Raw genomic sequence first — 18,992 nt, 5'->3', positions numbered from 1 at the left:
CTTCTAGGTCCCTCTCAGCTCTGACATTTTTAGGATCCTGTTGGAGGTCCTGGGCACAGAATCTTCCTTACTTATCTATGAAATCCTTTCCAACAGATCACTGTAGCTGGATCGGGAGTCATGGAGATTCCCAACTTGAAAGAGCTTGCTACAGTTAAGCACAGACACAGTAATCACTCAAGGACCTGAAATTAGTACCATCATTAGCTGCACTGAAATGGACCTAATGAGCAACCACAAATTGTTGGCCTTTGGGATCAGACTTAAATATTTTGTTCCCAAGTTGAATAAAAGGGTTGAGTGGCCTGGGGATGGATGTGTGGGCTATCTCACCAATTTGGCTGAGTCAAGAGGAAGCACGGCTGATATAATCGATGACTGTGCCAACACCTCAGAACAGACCAGAGGGCAAGAGAACAGCTGCTAATGATGTAAAAGGGCTAAGCTTTGGTGAGGTACCTTGTGCACTTGTACAGCTTGAAATCTCTCTGCCCCTTAGCAGAGATTGTTTTGAATAACCTTGCTCACTGACCTGGGCCTGGCTTCTGGTTTACACTTGTTTGAAAAGTGATTTGGACCCTGGTCCCTTTATCCTTGAGTCTGGGGGATAACCTTAGTCACCAGCTAGTTCAAGCCTGCCATGTTGGCTTGAATCTGAGTGGAAGGGGTTGGGGGATAGACAAAAAGGGAAGGGGGCAGTGAGAAAGAAGAGTCAGGAGTGAAGACTCCAGGTTTTACTGGGCTCTTGGCAAGTAGGGCAGTCAGTCAATCAGTAATATTTTATTAATCACCTATACTGCACTAAGCATTGGGGATACAAAGAAAGGCAAAAGATAGACCCTGCCCTCAAGGAGCTTACAATCTAATGAGGGAGACAATATACAAACAACTACCTACAAGCAAGATAAAGGCAAGATAAATTGGAGAAAATTAATGGGGGAGGGGCAGGTAGGTGGCTCAGTGGATAAAGCACCAACCCTGGATTCAGGAGGACCTGAGTTCAAATGTGACCTCAGACACTTGACACTTAATAGCTGTGTGACCTTGGGAAAGTCACTTAATCCCCATTACCCTGCAAAAAGAAAGAAAAAAGAAAATTAATCGAGGGAAATGTGATGATTAAAAATTGTGAGAGATATAGTTTCTGGGTAATTTAATCCTTTTATTAATAAACCACTGGTCCAAAGAAACTAGCATTAAGGAGGTTAGGGAGAGGCTTCTTGCAGAAGATGGAATTTTTAGCTAGGACTTGAAGGAGGCCTCAGAAGTCAGGAGGAGGAGATTAAGAATGAGAGTGGGGGCAGCTGGGTGTCACAGTGGATAGAACACTAGCCCTGGAGTCAGGAGGACCTGAGTTCAAATCCGGCATCAGACACTTAACACTTACTAGCTATGTGACCCTGGGCAAGTCACTTAACCCCTAATTGCCTCACTAAAAAAAAAGAAAAAGAAAGAAAGAAAGAAAAAGAATGAAAGTGTTCCAGGCATTGGGGGACAATCGGTAAAAATTCCCAGAGTCTGGAGATGGAATGTCTTGTTCAAGGAACATCAATGGGGCCAATGTCACTAGACTTCGAAATACATGGAGGGGTTTAAGAAGACTAGAAAAGTAGGCAGAGGACAGGTTGTGAAGGACTTTGAATGCCAGCAGAGGAATTTTGATGCAGGGTGTAATAGGGAACCACTAAAGTTTATTGAAAGGGGAAGGTGACATGGTCAGATTTGGATTTCAGGAAGATTGATTTGATAGCTGGATGGAGAATGAACTGGAATGAGAAGAGATTTGAAACAGGCAGACCCACCAGGAAGTCTCACTAGGTATGAAGTGATCAGGGCTCGCACTAGGGTGGAGGCAGTATCAGAGAAAAGAAGCCGGTGCATACAAAAGATGTTATGAAAGTAGAAACAGGATTTAGCAACGGATTAGATACGAGGTCGAAGAGGATCCCTAGATTTCAAGCCTGGATGACTCAGAAGATGGCTGTGCTCTCCATAGTCGTAGGGAAGGATCAGGGGTAGTTTTGGAGAGGAAAGATAATGAACACGTTAAGTTTAAGACATCTATGAAACAGCCAGTTTGAAATGTCTATGAGACTGCTGGAGGTGAGGACAAAGGTTGGATCAGGGGATTTCCTCTGGCTGTCCCCCATGCCTGGATTGCTTTCTCTTTTCAGCTCTGCCTGCTAACTGTCCAGGTTTCCTTGAAGTCCCACCTACAATCCCATATTTTCCAGGAAGCCTCCCCCAAACCATCCTAATGCTAGTGTCTTTCCTCTGTTCATTCTTTCCTCTTTATCTTATACATAGCTTCCTTTGTATATATTTGTTGGCTTATTTTCTCATTAGATTGTAAGCTCCTTGAGAGCAGGAACTGTCCTTTTGCCTCTTTTTGTATGCTTGGTAAAGTACTTGGCGTGTAGTAAGTAAATGATCAGCTTAGAGATGATCACTGAAACCAGGGGTGCTGATGAGACCATTGGGTGAAATAGCATAGTGGGAGGAGAAGATCCAGGACAAAGTCCTGGGGGGGACACTTCCCTTCAGTAGGTATGGCATGGATGAAGATCCAGCAAAGGAGGCTGAGCCATCAGGCAGGTAGGTGGAGGACCAAGATAGACAGTGTCATGAAAACCTAGAGAAAAGGAGGTACCAAGGAGACAGGGGTGATTGTCATTGTCAAAAACAGCAGAGGGATTAAGAATGATGAGGACTAAAAAAAAAAAAAAGGACATTTGATTTGGCAACTTAGTTCATTCCCTGGGTATGCTGGGTTGAAGAAACTGATCAATCAGTGGATCCACAAAGTGACTGAGCTGGAAGGCACCTTAGAAATCATCACATCTTACCCACCCCACCCCCATTTGCTAGATCTCATTTTGTAGATGAGACAGAGAGGGGGAAGTAATTTACCAACAGTTGTGCTGCTTCGTAGCAAAGCTAGATTTTAAGCCAAGTGGAATCCCCTGACCGCCCTTAACCCTGGGTTGAATGCCATTTCTACTACTGTTGAGTAGTTTTTCCAGTCTGACTCTTCATGACACCATTTGGGGTTTTCTTGACAGAGATACTGGAGTGGTTTGCCATTTCCTTCTCCAGCTCATTTTACAGATGATGAACCTGAAGGAAACAAGGTTAAGTGACTTGCTCAGGGTCACACAGCTAGTAAGTGTCTGAGGTCAAATTGGAACTTACAGAGACAAGCCTTCCTGACTCCAGGCTGGGCAGTCTATCTATCCACTTCGCCACCAAGCTGGGCAACCAGGTGGTGCAGTGGATAAGGCATCTGCCCTGGATTCAGGAGGACCTGAGTTCAAATCTGACCAAACACTTGACACTTAGCTGTGTGCCCCATCATTTCTACTACCACAGTAATCCCAGTACACCTCAAAAAGAGAGCATAGAGCATGTCTGATGAGTTCTATCTCTATTTCTTGTAGGGGGTTAACAAGGCCCAGTGATTAGGGCAATCCCTAGGTGAAGGTAATTCTCCTCCTGGGGAAAGATAGGTGGGATCCAAATGTGGATCCAAGCTATCCCAAGCCAGCATGCGGGTCAAATGGAGAACTTGGCTCTGTCTAGAGAGTTAAAATCTAAGGGCCTGAGATGAGCAGAAATATAGGTATAGGAGTAGATTCAAGCTGGAGAGTCAGTCCTGGATCAGAAGATGGCACAGAGGGAGTGTTGGCAAGCCAGCTATTTGCATGACTCAACTTTCCCCCCAAGAGCTTTGGTTTTTTGTGGTTACCATGTGTTCTCCACCCCTGCCCTGTGCTGATGTGTCAGCCTGGCCATTGGCCTGCTCCATCTTTCCCTTCAGTGATTCAGCCCTGTCTAGGAAGCCAAAGGCTCAGAGACAGCCGACTCTGGAGATCCAACAGGTAAAGTGTTAAGATATACAGATAGATCCCAATCTACTGCTTGAAGGCCCCACCTTGAAGTTTCTCCACTGCCTGAGAGAGTGCCACTTTAACTAGCATCAAAACCCAGTGGATGTGGCTACCTGGTAGGGATAGAATTTTTGGCCAAGGCAATCTTCTTGGTCCACAGAGATCTGATCATCAGCGAGCCTGTTTCACCTGCAAGACCAGTCTCCCTGGGTAGGCTTGATTTGTCTTTTTGCAATGACCTCTACTTGCCAGGATTGAGTTTGCTCTAAGATTAGCTCCATTCTATCCCATCTATGTCTCTTTTGTATCTGGTTGTTGGCAGGTTGTCTCCTCCATTAAACTGAAAGGTCCTTGAGAATCAGGTCTGGGTTGGCATCCCAAGCACTTAACACTGGGCTTGACTGACCAGATCTAGCTGGTCTGTTTCATCGTGATAAAAAAAATCCCAGGATGAAGATGGCATTTTTCCCTGGAGAAGGACTGGGACCAAGCAGTGTGTAGTTTCCTTTCCTTTTTTGTTAGTAAGCTCTATAAGGGCAGGAGCCCTTTGTCTTGTGAGTTCAGGCCTGTGTTTAACGAATGTTTATTGAGTTTAATTTTTAAAGAGGACGCCATTATTCGGGTGTTACGGAGCTCTGGGGCAATGAAGACAAGGAGGCCTCAGCAGCCTATACCGGAATTTTTACAACGGGCAGGAGCCAGCTCCCTCCCTTTGAGAGCTGGCTGGGTGGACTTAATTTGTAAGAGGACAGATTTAAGGAGGATTTCCAGACTTCCCGACAGAATTGATAATGGACTCTTATCTAGGGGTCGGTCAGGTTTGTCTGCTTCTCCAAAGCAGGCCATTCCAATCCTCCTCCTCCTCTTCTGTTAATCAAAATTTATGATTGGCCTGGGAGCCCGGGAGATGCAAGCTCATACGTTTTCGTAACTCATCATTCCTCACCTGTGCCCATTTTAATAGTCTCCAAATTGGTCTCCTGCTGCCAATCTTACCCATCTCCAATCCATCCTCCATAATAATCTTCCTAAAGTACAGTTCAGACCATGTCACTCAGTCACTCAAGAATCCCCAGGAATTTTCTATTAGCTTCTAGGATAAACTACCAACCCCCTAGCTCCGCCTTTTTCTTTCAGTGTCTTCTAATCCACTAACCGGTGATTTTACCACTGTGGCTCCAGTCTATCTTTCTAGACTCATTTCACACGATTTCCCCTTGTCCGAACGCCATTCCAGCTCGATAGATCACCTTCCATCTCCTGCCTCCGAGTGTTTGCAGAGGACGTCCCCAACACGTGCCACGTTTCCCTCCTGGCCTCATCTCGCTAGCCTCCCATAAGGCTCAGCTTCCGGGCTACCTGACTAAAGGAAGTTCTCCTTACCGCATTCATTCTGGATTTACTTGGCATACATTTTGCATTTGCTTATTTGTGTACAAATTTTGTGGACCCATTGTGTTTGTTGATTTGTATATCTACTCAGGAGAGTGCCAGTTCCCCGAGGGCAGAGATCTTCATTCTTTCCTTTGTGCCTCCGCGGGCTAGCAGAGTCTTGCCACAGAGGAGCTGCTTAATCAATGCTTATTGAATTGACTTGGCTGGAATGGATCTGCCAGCCCCATTGAGTCAACAACAGTGCGGCTAGAAAAGCCGGAGCTTTAAGCCGGAGCTGGAAGGGCTCTCGGAGATAGCCCTTTCCCGGGAGGGAGGGGAGGGACGGGCTAGCGCCCACTACGCTCGGTCCTGGTCATACATATCACACAGCTGGAATTTCACATTGAATTCTGGGGCCACATTTTAGGAAAGGCTCTTATTGATTAGAGAGAGCAGATCTAGAGGCCTGCCAGGATGGTGAGAGAACTGAAGACCAGACAGCCCAAATTGGGGGCGGCATGATAGGGCAGGGGGAACGTGGTGGAAGGCTGGATCATTCCTGAAGGCTGCTAGAGAGCGAGTGCAGGGCGGGGTCTGAGACCTAGAAGGAAGATCGTTGGCTAGGGCTGCCTGCCGAGGCATTCAGCTTTTCCAATCGGATACGGAATTTTCAGGAAGATTTGGGTTCCAGTCCCGATTCGGCCAGGTGCTAGCGGTGTGACCTTGGACAAATCGTTTCCTCCTATATCGGGTATCAGTTTCCTCTTCTGTCAAATTAGGGAGTTGGAGAAGATGCTCTTTCAAGCCCCTTACAACTTTAACATTATATGAAAATGTTCTTTTCTGGGTGATACGGTAATTTCTGCCCCTCAGAGAAGGGTACAGGGCTGGGCTGGTGATGTCAGAGCAGCTTGAAGGGGGCGGGGAGGAGTGGTAGGCTGGTGACTAAGGGAAGCGAGAGCCGGCTTCCCCTCGCCCCAGAGAGGGATTGCCAAACCATGCCCCGCCTCCAGCATCCCTGCCGCCTTTATGCGGCTCCGCCAGCTCTGCTTGCAGGGCCAAGAGTGTGGGCAGAGCCCTTGAGCCACAGCCTGGAGCAAGCCTGGAGGCCCTGACACTGGAACCTCCGGACCTAGGGCCATGCCCAGGCCTTATCACCCTCCCCCATCTCCCAAAAGACACTTCGGGTCATAGAAATGAATTCAAGCGGAGCTCCAGGGAACATGTCAACTCATGAGTTGACGCAGATACTCGCTGGCTCTTGGAGCGGGGCGGGTTCTTAGGGATTGTCTAGAGCCTAGCGTCTTAAACTGTGGGTCGCGACCCCATGAATGTGGGAAAATGTTGGCAACAGTAAAAGGTTGTGTATACCCTATTTTATATACCTATAACCCCGAGTCAAAATTTCTCGGGAGAAAAGGGATCGCGAGTGGGAAGTTTATGAAGCCCTGGACTAGAGACCAAACACCTCACTGTATCGGGGTGACAACTGAAGGCCAGAGAAAGGAAGCGATTTTGCAAAGAGCAGGATCGCTGGCGCTGAATCCAGAGTCCTGAACTTCGAGTCAGGAGACCTGTCAGGCTCCAGGCTAAACATCCAGGATACAAAGACAAAAACAAAACCATACTTGCCTTCGAGGAACTTACTTGGAGAGAGTGAGGGAAAGAATAATATGCTCATATAATAACCCTTCTGCTTAGAAGGGGCCTCAGAGGTCATTCAGTCCATCCTCTTTTTACAGTGACTGTCCCAAGGTCACCCCAGGTTCTCGAACTCAAGATGGTTTGAAGTTTTGTCCACTGTGCCATGCTATCTCCCATATAAAAACATATGGGAAATGTAAGCAAAATAAATGCAGGGGGGAGTGAGAAAGTAGTAGAAGCTGGGGGAGGGAGGGGTAGAGGGTTTACATAGCTGCGGGACCTTGGGCAAGTTCTTTCCTGTCTATGGGCCACAGTTTCCCCATCTATAAAACAAGAGGGATAGAAGGGAGCCCTGGTCTTCAAATTCAGAAGTTCACACACATCCAGCCTCATAGATACTCCATCGATTAGCATTTATGGAGCGTCTACCTTGTGCTAGGCACTGTGCTAAGTGCTGGGGATATCCCACTAACAACAACTTGCATTTATATAGCGCTTTAAGATTTGCAAAGCATTTTTTCAAACGTGATCTCATTGGATCCATGACAAATACAGACACAGTACTCGTCTGGATTTGTGAGCACTGAGGTTCTTTTGACAGGCAGCCATACAGATCATATACATTTATAGAGCTGGGAGGGATTTTGGAGATGAATTTAAAAGCGTACAACCTTCTCATTTTAGAGAAAGAAACAGAGGCTCAGCGACTTGCCCAAGGTCACAAGTAGTAGGTGGGAAAAATGGGCTCTGAACCCGGGTCCTAAATGCTCCATAACCCCCCCCCCCATCCCCCGCACTGTAAAAGGAGAGGGGCGGGTGTCACACTGGCGTACACGTTCAGATTGGTGAGATGAACCTCTCTGGGCCTCATTTTTCCCATTTGTAAGATGAAGGGGCTTGGACCAGAGCGTCACCCAGCACGATAGCAGCGCACACTGCGCCCCGCAGTGCTCACGCAGACACACACCCTGCCCCGCAGACGCGCACACGCCACCGGGTCCCGCCCGCTTCCAACTCTCCCATGCCCGCCCTGTAGACGTGGAGCCCAGGTCTGGGTCGGGCCCCGCCCCGCCGCGCAAGTCCCGCTCTCCGCCTCCTGCTCGGCCCCGCCCCGCCCCGCCCACTTTCGGTCTGAGGACGCTCGCAGGAGCAGGGTCGCCCGGTGGCCCCGCCCCCGGCTCCCATTGGCCTACGGGCTGTCACCCTGTCGCGGGAGGCGGGGGCGGGGCGGGTGGTTGCGAGGGCAGGCTTTGCTTTGTCATTCGTCCCCCGTGCTGACGCTGACGCTGTCGGCGCGGCCTGGCGCTCCGGGGGCTGCGGAGAGGGCTCGCGCGGCTGCGGTCCGGGGGTTTCCCGCGGGGAGTAGAGGGGGGCGGGAAGGAGGGTCATAGTACGAGCCCCTTATATAAGGAGGCGGCTGCGGCGACCGCGGCGAGCGATCAACGTGCTGTGGCATGGAGTCCTCGTAACATGCTGCTCCGTGTGGGATGTTGGATCGCAGAAGCTTTCCAATGCTATATAAATACAACATGATAAATATAATGTGCTGATATAGTATAATGTAATAATTTAATATAATATAGTGTAATATACCGTCAAAACAAAGCATCATATAAGATGTTATATTTATAGGGCCTATTTATAAGCCCCTATTTAAACTCTCACTGATTGGCCTAGGTGCCGCTCCAGACCCCATTGTGATTGGTGCCTTCTTCCGTCCGTCAAGAAGGTGGGCTTTAGACTCGGCTGGGTCCCAGCAGGCTCTAGGATTGGTCAGGGCGACGGTGGCAGTGGCTCCGATTGGTCGGTCGCGCCGTCGGTCGGGGCGGGGGAGGCGGGGCCGGAGGGCGGCAGGCCGTGGGGCGGGCGGGCCCCGGAATTGTCATTTCTTTGTTTCCGAAGGCGGAGGAGGCTCCGCGGCCCCCCCTCCCCGGCCCCCGCCCCCGGCCCCGTCCCCACCCCCTCCCCCCGGGGGCTGGCTCCGCGGTGGTGACCGGCCCCAGGGTAGAGTCCAGGCCCGGAGCGCCGAGAGCGGCGGCGGAGGCGGCGGCGGCGGCGGCGGCGCGGGGCGGGCGGGCGCCGGGAGCGGCGGCTCGGGCTCGGCTCGGGCGGCGGAGGCGGACGCGGAGGAGGCGGCGGCGGCGGCGGCGGCGGCTCGGGCTCCCGGCCCCCCAGCGGGAGGAGGATGAAGCGGCGGAACGCGGACTGCAGCAAACTCCGCCGCCCCCTAAAGCGGAACCGGATCACCGAGGGCATCTACGGCAGGTGAGGCCCCGGCCCGCCCCGGCCCCGTTATGTAAGCCCGGCCCCACTAGGCCGCACGCCCGCCGCCCGCCGCCCGCAGGGGGCTTTCCGGACGGCCCAGGGCCGCCCGCCGCCCGGCCTGGTCTGTGGAGGCGGGGCGGGGCCGGTCGGGCCAGGCTGCCAGCGGGGCTAATGCTGCTGCCGCCGCCGCCGCCGCTGCTGCCGCCGCTGACTGCAGCCCGGGGGGTGGGGGGGCGCCGGGAGGAGACCTACTCACAGACACCCCCCAGATATACGTGGGTGAGGGGGACTCCCTCATAGACCATCCCCCAGACACACACGGGCGGGGGACCAACTCACAGGACCCCCCCCACACACACACACATACGGGAGGGGACCCACTCACAGACACCCCTCTAGACACACGTGGGGGACCCCGTTTACAGACACTCCCCCAGGCATACATGGGTGAGGGAGACCCACTCACAGACCACTTCCTCAAACACGCGGGGAGGGGGACCCACTCACAGATACTCCTACTACCACCCAGACATACACAGGGCAGGGACCCACTCACAGACATCCCCAGCCATACACACATGGGAGGGGGAACCTACTCAGACACCCCTCTCCCCCCCCCCACAAACATACACATGTGGGCAAAGGGAGATCTACTCACAGACACCACACTCAGACACACAGGGAGGGGGGAGAGACCTACTCACAGACAACAACAACCCGCCTTCCCCCAAACCAGGACCTACTCACAGACACTTCTTCCCCAGATACACACAAGGATGGGGGAGATCCAATCATAGATACCTTCACCCTTCAAATATACACATAGACCAGGACCCACTCACAGACCACTTCCTCGCCCTCAATCCCAACACACCGGCTCCAGAGACTCCCAGTCTAGGACCCATTCACTGACACCATTGACACACACAGACCAGCACTCCTAGGAGAGCTCCCCATCTTCACAGAAGAACCCTCCCAGATACCCCTCCACAACAGACCACCCTTAACCTCACAAGATACCCCTCTCTAAAGATAATCCCCACAAGCAAACATTTGCAGTCACCATCCCCACAAGAGACATATGGACACACCTGTCCTCACAAGAGACCCCCATGGTACGGCCTACAACTACCCACATAGAGATACTCCCTTCTTCTTCACAGGAGACCCACCTCCCCACATATAGAAACCCCTATCCTCACAGCACATTGCCCCAAAGATACTCCATCATAAGAGACACCCCCGACAAAAACTCATACACACTCACACACCCATCCTCACACACACACACACACACACACACATCACCTAGAAGACAACCTTCCAAACACAGATACCCCTTTCATTATGGATGTATATCCCACAGGATAGCTCATGCACAGTCATCCCCTTATTCCCTGGAAGTGTCCCCTAAAAACACTCACATACACACAGATGCATACTTTTTCACAAGATGTCCCCCAGTAAGATAGTTTGACACTTCTTCTTGCTTACCTGAGAGGCCCCCAGAAGAAAACCGCCACAAACTTGGATATCCTCTTTCTCAGAGGAACACCCAGGAAAGACAGCTTACAAACACCTGGATGTGCTCTTTCTCATAGGGCCCCCCCCCCCAGTCAAACAGACCTGACACACCTGGATACTCCTTTCCTCAGAGGAAGGACCCACAAGACAACCTCCTCTAGATAGAGGCACCCCATCAATCACAGGAGGTCCCCCTATGAGATATCACCCCACCCACCCCACCTTTTTCTCCCAGGAGAGCCTCCCAAGATAACTCCTCCACCCGTACCCCTTCCTTGTGCATAGAGATGCCTCCATGACACAACCTCTCCCCATACAGAGACACACTTTCTCAAAGGAGGCCTCCTACACACAGCTTCCCCAATCCTTGGCCATCCCCTTCTTCATAGGGAGGACCCCCACACTCGGAACTATCTTTTTACAGGCTTGCTTCAAGACAGCCCCTTTCTGTATAAACATCTTTATAACAGGGGATTGTCTGGGAAGGCATTGTACCTGGACACCCCCTTCCCTCCCCAGAGACATCCCTTTTTATAATAGGAACCTCTTCCATGCTCCCATCCTCTTGGGAGATGCTGCTCACAAGATAATCCACCTTTTCTCCCAGGAGATTCCCCCACATAAAGACACTTCCTTCCTCAGCCCCCCAGGCATTCCCACACCTTTTAGGAAGGCTTCCACCAAGGGGACTCTCTTCTTTATAGGAGGCCTCCTTCCAGGGCCACCCCCTTTTCCAGACACTTCCTTACTTAAGACACCTCTACACTTAGGACAACCCAGATACACAAAGCACCCCCTTCCCCATAGAAGCACGTCTCCCTTTTCAGGAGTTTCCCCAAAGAAAACTCTCCTCTAGATACCCCCTTTTTTCCAGATCATCATCTCTGTAGACTTCCCTGTCCTTCCAGGGCAAATTCCTCCACAAGACCCCTTTTCTCATAGAGTAGGCCTCCACATATAAGACACCTAGTTCCTGGAGGGGGAACTCCCTGCACACATCCCCTTCCTCACAGAAGACCCCCGCCCCATATACCTCTTTGTGCACAGACACACCCTTTCCTCACTGACAGCCTCCCCACTCCAGAGAAATATCTCTTCCTAATAGAGGGAGTCTTTCCTCCCTACCCGAAATCCCCATCACACACAAACACACACACTCTGGGGGAGGAGGGGAGGAAGGAAAGCCCTTTTGGAAAGGGCATCTTTGGTTTGTCTAGGACTTCTGATTTCTCAGAACTCAAAGTGGCTAAGTTTGTCAGTGTGGAGAAAGATGGTGTGACCTGTCTGGCAGGCAGTGGGCACTTTTAGTCTTTCCTGGCCTAGTTCAGAGGGGCCCAGAGCTCCTCAGCCCCCCAGCAGTTCTCTGTGATGGGGGAAGGGGGGGTGGTTTCAGTTCATTTTCTCTTTCTGTTCCACTTGGGTACTGAGGGAAAAGCTGCTGCAAAGATCAGGCCCCTGGACCTGATCCAGTCTCCATAGGGGCTACTGTTACCCTGGGCCTTGCTCACTGTAGACACTTTCTTGTTTGAATTTAATTAGGAGAACGATTTTAACATGACAAAGAAAGTTTTTCTTGAAACCTTGTGCCAGGGGAAAAAACCCTTGTTGGAGGCATTTGCCCCCCAATCTTGTATCTTCTTTTGTCGTTAGACCCCTCCTGCCCCCCATTCTAAGCAACAGTAGCTTAAAGGTCTTTCTGGGCTCAGAGAAAATCTACAGGTTCATGGCAGCTTCAGCATTCATCATTTAAAATCCTAGGCCCTCAGCAGGATTCATACACAGTAGTCATTTTTGTTCTTCTCACAGTCTTAATTCTAAATGGTATTTGTTTTGGTCAAGAAGCCTATAAATTGGGAAAGAAACTAGAGAATTTCCTTCGAGTGAAAACGTACTTAAGTCTTCCTCAATGTGTCTTAAACATTTGTTTTTTTGGCCAGGGACCTTACAGGAATATGTGAGATGACTGAAGATACCTGGAATGTCTTAGCATCACTGTACACCTTTATACATGTTATTGTTCACATATATGGGGTGACTGTTTTCTTAAGTAACTGATGTACCTGCATCATTTTTTAAAAAGTATATCTAAGAGCATAATTAAATCGGAGAGTTCTAGAACAGGTCCTTATGTGATGACTAAATCAAGACCATTTCAACCAAAACCATAAAAAAGAAAATAAGAAATTTTTTCTCTTGGTCCTTTAATAATTGGTAAAACTAAGGATATGTGTATGTGTGTGTGTGCGTGCGCGTATTCAGTTTAAGTTGAAAACCACAATTCTTGAATAAAAAAGAGTTACCTTTGTTAAGAAATGTGAAAAACTTAACAGGTGATAAGTGAATTGAGAATAAAATGGAAACAAACTATGATTAACTGTGGAATTTGAATATCTGCTTTGTATATCTGAATATTACAATACAGTGACATGACACTGGTGTTCCATTTATAGGAAAAGTGCCCAGTATGTTTCCACGGGTCCTGTTGTGTTTCAAGTTCTGCATGAATTTTGTTCAAGGTCCATTGTTTTGTTACTAAGTTGCTGATGGTCATTTTGACTTTGCATTCTCTTACTTGTAGAGCTGATGATAAAACTCTTAGGGAAGCGAATGAGCCCCCGCTCATCAGATTTTGAAACTTCCCCAGAAACATTTAATTATATCTGTCGTGCATTCCCTTCATATGTGTTCTGGGCTCTGAGTCTCATGAGGTGGCACACAAAAATGAAGTTACCTATTTCCACTAGAAGATAGCAAGTGAGATCCTCCACTTATTCTTTGTGTTTCTGAGGGTATTAGGGAGTAGCAGGATTCAAAGTTTCAGTGAGTCTCTTCTAGGTCAATACTGGTTACTAAAGGGAGCTTTATAGCAAAGTCCAAATGTTTCAATTCTAAATTGAAGGAGTGAGTTAATTGTAAATCAAGGCCTCTTAACCTGGGAGGTCTTTGAACTTTTTTTTTTTTTTACAAATGTTTTGATGACTCGATTTCAGTATAATTGGTTTCCTTTACAATCCTAAGCATTTTAAAAGCATTCATTTTGAGAAGTCCTTAGGCTTCACCTTATGGTCCAGGGGTCCACAGTGCACACAAAAAAGCTGAGAACCACTGTTGTAAATAATGTTCAAAGGTTCATGACTATCAGTAATGGGTATTAGAATTTCTATTGAATATACAATTTCAAATGTAAACTTGGGCCTCTCCCACCCTGCCATTTTTTCTGCTGCCCCTTTGGTTCTCCATACTTGGAGAACTTTTGTTTCATTCACCAGAAAGCTGTTTTCATCTGACACTGACCATTATCCTAACCAGCAGGGGGCAGACTTCCCAATGACTTTATCCTCCTTCTACCTTACATGGAGTCAGTGACAGGATGGTGCAAAGTCCAGATTAGTGATGTAGGAATTCAGAACTCACAGCGTTGAGAGAGGAGTCTCATTTGTTGCCTTAAAAGGGGTTCCAAGCAGAGTGTCAATAATTTCGTGATTTAACAAGGTTTTATAACAAGGTATGGAAACCTTATTTTGTATTATAAACTAACAAATGTAGGCTTTATTGTTATAGCAACAAGCTAGTGTATAGCTTTAACTTTCTTTCTTTTTTTTTTTGGTGAGGCAATTGGGGTTAAGTAACTTGCCTAGGGTCACACAGCTAGTAAGTATTAAGTGTCTGAAGTAGAATTTGAACTCAAGTCCTCCTGACTCCAGGGCCAGTGCTCTATCCACTGTGCCACCTAGCTGCCCCAGCTTTAAGTTTCAAAGCTTCCTACAAGCTTGTTTGGCTTATTCTTTAAGAAAGGTGTATGCCCCTGTAAGCTTTGGCACACCCGTAATCAAAACTTGCAGTTTCTTCTCTTTGCTTAAAAATCCATGTGTTGGTAAAATGGTCTTTTGAGTAGCTTTTGCCACTGACTGGTCTTCTTTCTAGCAACTGTTAATAAACCATTTCTTGATTTAGATATAGCTCATGGTCAATTTAGAGTGAATGCTAGGAGTTTGCTTCAAATTCAGAAATATTTTTTTAAAGGAAGCCAATTTTATATGTCAACTTAAAATTGAAGAACATAGAGAAATTTAAGAGAGATAATGCAGAAGAAATCACCTTTTTGGAATCAGCAGGCACCTGTCTTTCATTCTTAGCTCTTCTACTTACTATTCATGTGACCTGCTTTCTGAGCCTCAGTTTACTCTTCTGTAAAATGAGGGGGTTGGGATAGATGACCTTCCAGTGCTGATCTTGTGATCCATCTATTTTTATCCTTACGTTTTGCTGTTGTCATTTGCTAAACCCATGGTTTCCACCGTGTAGGGAACTAATGTAAGGACCTTTCTCTACTAGTGCAGAGCGATGCCTCTGTAATTTATGGGGTAGAAGGAGAGGGGAGAGGCTAAGTGACTTGCCCAGGGTCACATAACTGGTAGAAATGCTTGAACTGCTGTCTCCTGGTCACTTTTCTTTCCACTGTGCTAGGCTGTTCCTCATAGATCTACATGTCAGTATATCTTTTGTGAGTGTCTGTGTAAGTGACAAATTCAAATCCCTTCTCAGACACTAGTTTGAGATTTGGGGCAAGTCACATAGCCTGTGTCTCTCAGTTTACTTGTCTGTAGAGTGAGATTGTTGGACTTGATACCCTTTGAGGGCTTTTCCAGCTCTCAGTATATGTAAAATGAGAGTTGGATTCGATCACCTCTAAGGTTCATGATTGTTCCTAATGTCTTTAATCATGTGATTTGTTTTTTAAAACACCAGAACATTTGTGCTGGTTAAAGGTCCTCATCATAGAACTTTGGGAGTTGGAAGAGATCTCAGAAGCCACTAGTCTAGCCCAGCCCAGACAGGAATCTCCTCCACAACACACCTGACTAGTGCTCATCCATCCTTTACCTGATGCCTTTGATCTAGAAGCAGCCCATTCCATCTTCAGACAGCTCTGGTGGTTTCAAAGCTTTTTATTACATTAAAGCCTTAAACGTGCTTATCTTCAGCCCCCCACCCATTGCTCTGCATGACTGCCCTTCAGATACTTAAAGATGGTTATCACATCCTCCCTAACTGAACACATTCCTACTTCCCCAGAACCTCCTAAGTCATGATCTTGAAACCTTTCCCCATCTTGGTTATGCTTCTTTGGTTAAAATCTTGCTTATTAATGCCCTTTCTAAACCGTGGCACCCAGACCTGAATACCGCCCTCTGGATGTGTTCTGACCAGGGCAGAAGAGAGCAGCATGATTACCTGGACACCGGACCTATCTTGGCCATTCTTGGCTGCTGTTGGTATCACACTGTCCATTCCTTTTGAGTCTGCACTCCTCTTTCTCCCCCATGTCTTTTTCAGACAAATTCCCTCCATCTTATCCTTGTGAATAGGATTTTTGGAGGAACCCAAGGTTAAGAGTTCATCCCAATTCAATTTCATCATTTTAAGATTTGGCCCAACATTCTAGCCTGTCGAGATCTTTTTGGATTTCAACTCTCTCATCCAGTAAATTTGTGAGAGAATTTAATGTGCTTAGGAGAGACACTAAGTCAGCGTTCTGGCCTTTGAATGATTCCATATAACTATGTTCGAGCTAGAAGAGATGTGAGTGTAGGCCAGTTCCCCCTCATTTAATGGTTGAGGAAATCCACACAGCTAAGGAAGGAGATCGATCACACAGTTACTTGTGACAGGATTGGTTCTTGACTCTCCAAGTCCAGTCCTCCTTCCATGATACCACACAACCCATTTTGCTTTTCCTTCAGACACCCAGAGACTTAAATGTTTCTTTTAGGCCTACAGCCCAGCTTTGGCCTCCTCTGGACTTTCATTTTTCACAGCAGCCGGAACATTGGCCTTGATGGTTCCTGTTATTCTGCAGTTGAAACTCTAGATACCAGTGTTGCAGCTTCACCACCTAAAAAGAGCCTCATCGCTCTGCTCCCCAGCCTCAAAAAGTAGTCCATTAATGGAGAGAGACCTTAACTACAAGAATGCCAGCCTGGAGAGAGATGGGTGATAATGTTGGTGTTTTTTCATTGGTATTTGGGAAAGATTGAAATAGAGCAGAGAAATTGAAATGTGGCTTCTGGCTTGATCTTCCTCTGAGTTCACAATTTGATATGTATGGAAACACTGTCACATGAAATTTTGACACTGTTTTGTCCCCAGTTTTACAAATGCTTTCTCTCCCCTGTACTCCTTAGGGGTCCACCTGCCACTGCCGTTTGTAGATTCTTTAAATTTACAGTTACCAGATTGGGAGATTAGGTCTGTGTGGTGTGTTTTTTTCAAGGATTCATTCCAAATTGTTTACTTAAAAACTTCCCATTTTGATCACAATATTACTACATTCCTTTCACATTTTCCTAATCATTTTCCTTGTACCTCATTATATCTAGAGATGAATTTTAACACTAGGCTTTATAACTTTCTAATTATTTCCATTTTCATGCTTGTGATATTACTATGTATCATCAAATCTACTCTGAGTTCCCTAAACCTGGAGACACTTCTTCCTCCCTCTTTTTCTTTTGCCTGGAACTCCTCTCAGTTCTGAAGATCTTCCTGTTGATATTAACCCCTTGATTTTTGTCACTTTCTAGGCCTGCAGCCCAGTAAACAATACTTAAGCACACTTTGGCATATATCTGCAGGCTTCTGAGGGAAGAGTCGAAGTTTCACAAATATAGTTAAGAGCCACAAAGTAAAATATTGCAATTGGGATACTTTTCTAGATAAAAGTGGATGCACTTTAGATCAAGTGATTGCTCTGTCTTCTCTTTCCTAACTTCAGTTTACTTATTGTAGTTGACTTGTTTTCAAAGATTAAGTCCAGAAGATCTAGGAGTTAGCTCTTCCACAAGCTAGAGAAGGAAAAGGGTACATACCAATAGTAGGGACATATCCTTTGGAAGGTGTTTTCTCTTTTTTGTTTCCCCCATGAAGAGTATCTTAAAATACCTCAGAAATGATTGTTACCTTAAAATCTCATCTTCAGGTGCTCACCACCTAATTGAGAACTTTAAAAAAATCCTTAAAGGCTACTATATTTAAATTGGACATTAACTTAATTAAAAATCAATTCAGACTCAATACAGAATCTCTTTATCATCCTCCTTGAAGTCACTGAGCACTTTCTTGGCTCCTTCTTCTCCTATCCTATAACCATATGGGTGGCCACTCACTATTGAGTCGTGGGATTGTGACATCAGAGGTAAATTTTCCCATCCTCCATTGCTCTGTTGTCTTTTCTCTTCCCACTCCACCCCCTTTTAAGTGGGTTTGCATTTGGTTGGCTGAAATGGGGCAGTCCCATCACAGCATCCTGGGATCCATTTCCTGTCCATCGTAAGGGAGGTGGCCAGAAATAATCTTTCCTTATCATTACTTGTACCTTGTTCATCTGCAAAACATTTTCGACCTCCAAATAAACCTCCCAATGCCACTGTAAGTACTGTACCTGTGTCATAAATGAAACAGTTGATTCCCTGGAGAGAATCAGAGACTTGGCCAAGGCTGTTGCAGAAACCCCTGTCAGGGCTAAAAATGAACACTCTGGCTTGAGTCTTGTGTGTGACAGATGTATCTGGAGCAAGATTTTCTCTTTTTGTGCCTTTCTTGTGTACTGACCATCCATACTTCATGTGTCATCATATTATCTGTGGCCTTTTTTTCCCCCCCATTTTCTTTGTTGCCATGTTACATAGTGGAAATAATACTGGGTGTGGAGCTAGGAGACTTAGGTTTGAATTGCAGCTGGGCTTATAGAAATGAGGGGGCTAGACCTCTAAAAGTATCTTCCAGCTCCAGATTTCATGATACTATTTTTCATTTGCATAATATAGCCATTTTACAGTAGCTACTCCAGGATGATGTTTGTTGTTAGTGATTTTTGATGGCAAAGTGGAAACTGACCAAAAATCAGATTATTAATAAATGAGAAGACTTTCAGCTAATTAAAGATCTTTAAAGTTGTCTATACTTTTGTTATTTGATTTTTGGAATTCCTATCTTCTTAGTCTAGTGTTTTTATCATACAATTAAGGATATCGAGAATTAATCTTTCTTGAATTCTTAAAGCTCATTGCTTGTTCTTGGATTTTTATGTCTTTGACTCAGAGGTGTAATATGTTTATAAGGGACTCAGTATTTTTCAAAGTTGGTTCATTCTTGTTATCTAATTTGATTCTCAAAAGCTTATAAAGTAGGTAGAAGTAAAATGAGGTTAATAACAACACTGCGTTCACAAAGCTGTTGAGGAACAAATGAGATAAATTACCTACAACACTTGCAAACCCTAAATTCTATGTAAATGCT

The 18,992-nt window shown here is 46.8% G+C and overlaps 1 protein-coding gene across 2 annotated transcripts in view; it reads left to right on the top strand.

The window, feature by feature from the left end:
- Window positions 1–9,008: 9,008 nt before the first annotated feature.
- Window positions 9,009–18,992, top strand: part of MACO1 (macoilin 1) — an 80,324-nt gene continuing 70,340 nt past the window's right edge. The window contains exon 1 of one of the 2 annotated variants that reach the window (XM_043994263.1): window positions 9,009–9,170. In XM_043994263.1, the coding sequence (XP_043850198.1) occupies window positions 9,091–9,170 (80 nt within the window). In that variant the 5' untranslated portion in view covers window positions 9,009–9,090. The remainder of the gene's footprint in view (window positions 9,171–18,992) is intronic. The other variant, XM_043994262.1, reaches the window with a different exon arrangement.

Source organism: Dromiciops gliroides, chromosome 3 (assembly GCF_019393635.1).
Source record: "Dromiciops gliroides isolate mDroGli1 chromosome 3, mDroGli1.pri, whole genome shotgun sequence".
Lineage (NCBI taxonomy): Eukaryota > Metazoa > Chordata > Mammalia > Microbiotheria > Microbiotheriidae > Dromiciops > Dromiciops gliroides.
The sequence above is the reverse complement of the archived record's forward strand: the minus strand, read 5'-3'. Positions and strand labels throughout refer to the sequence as shown.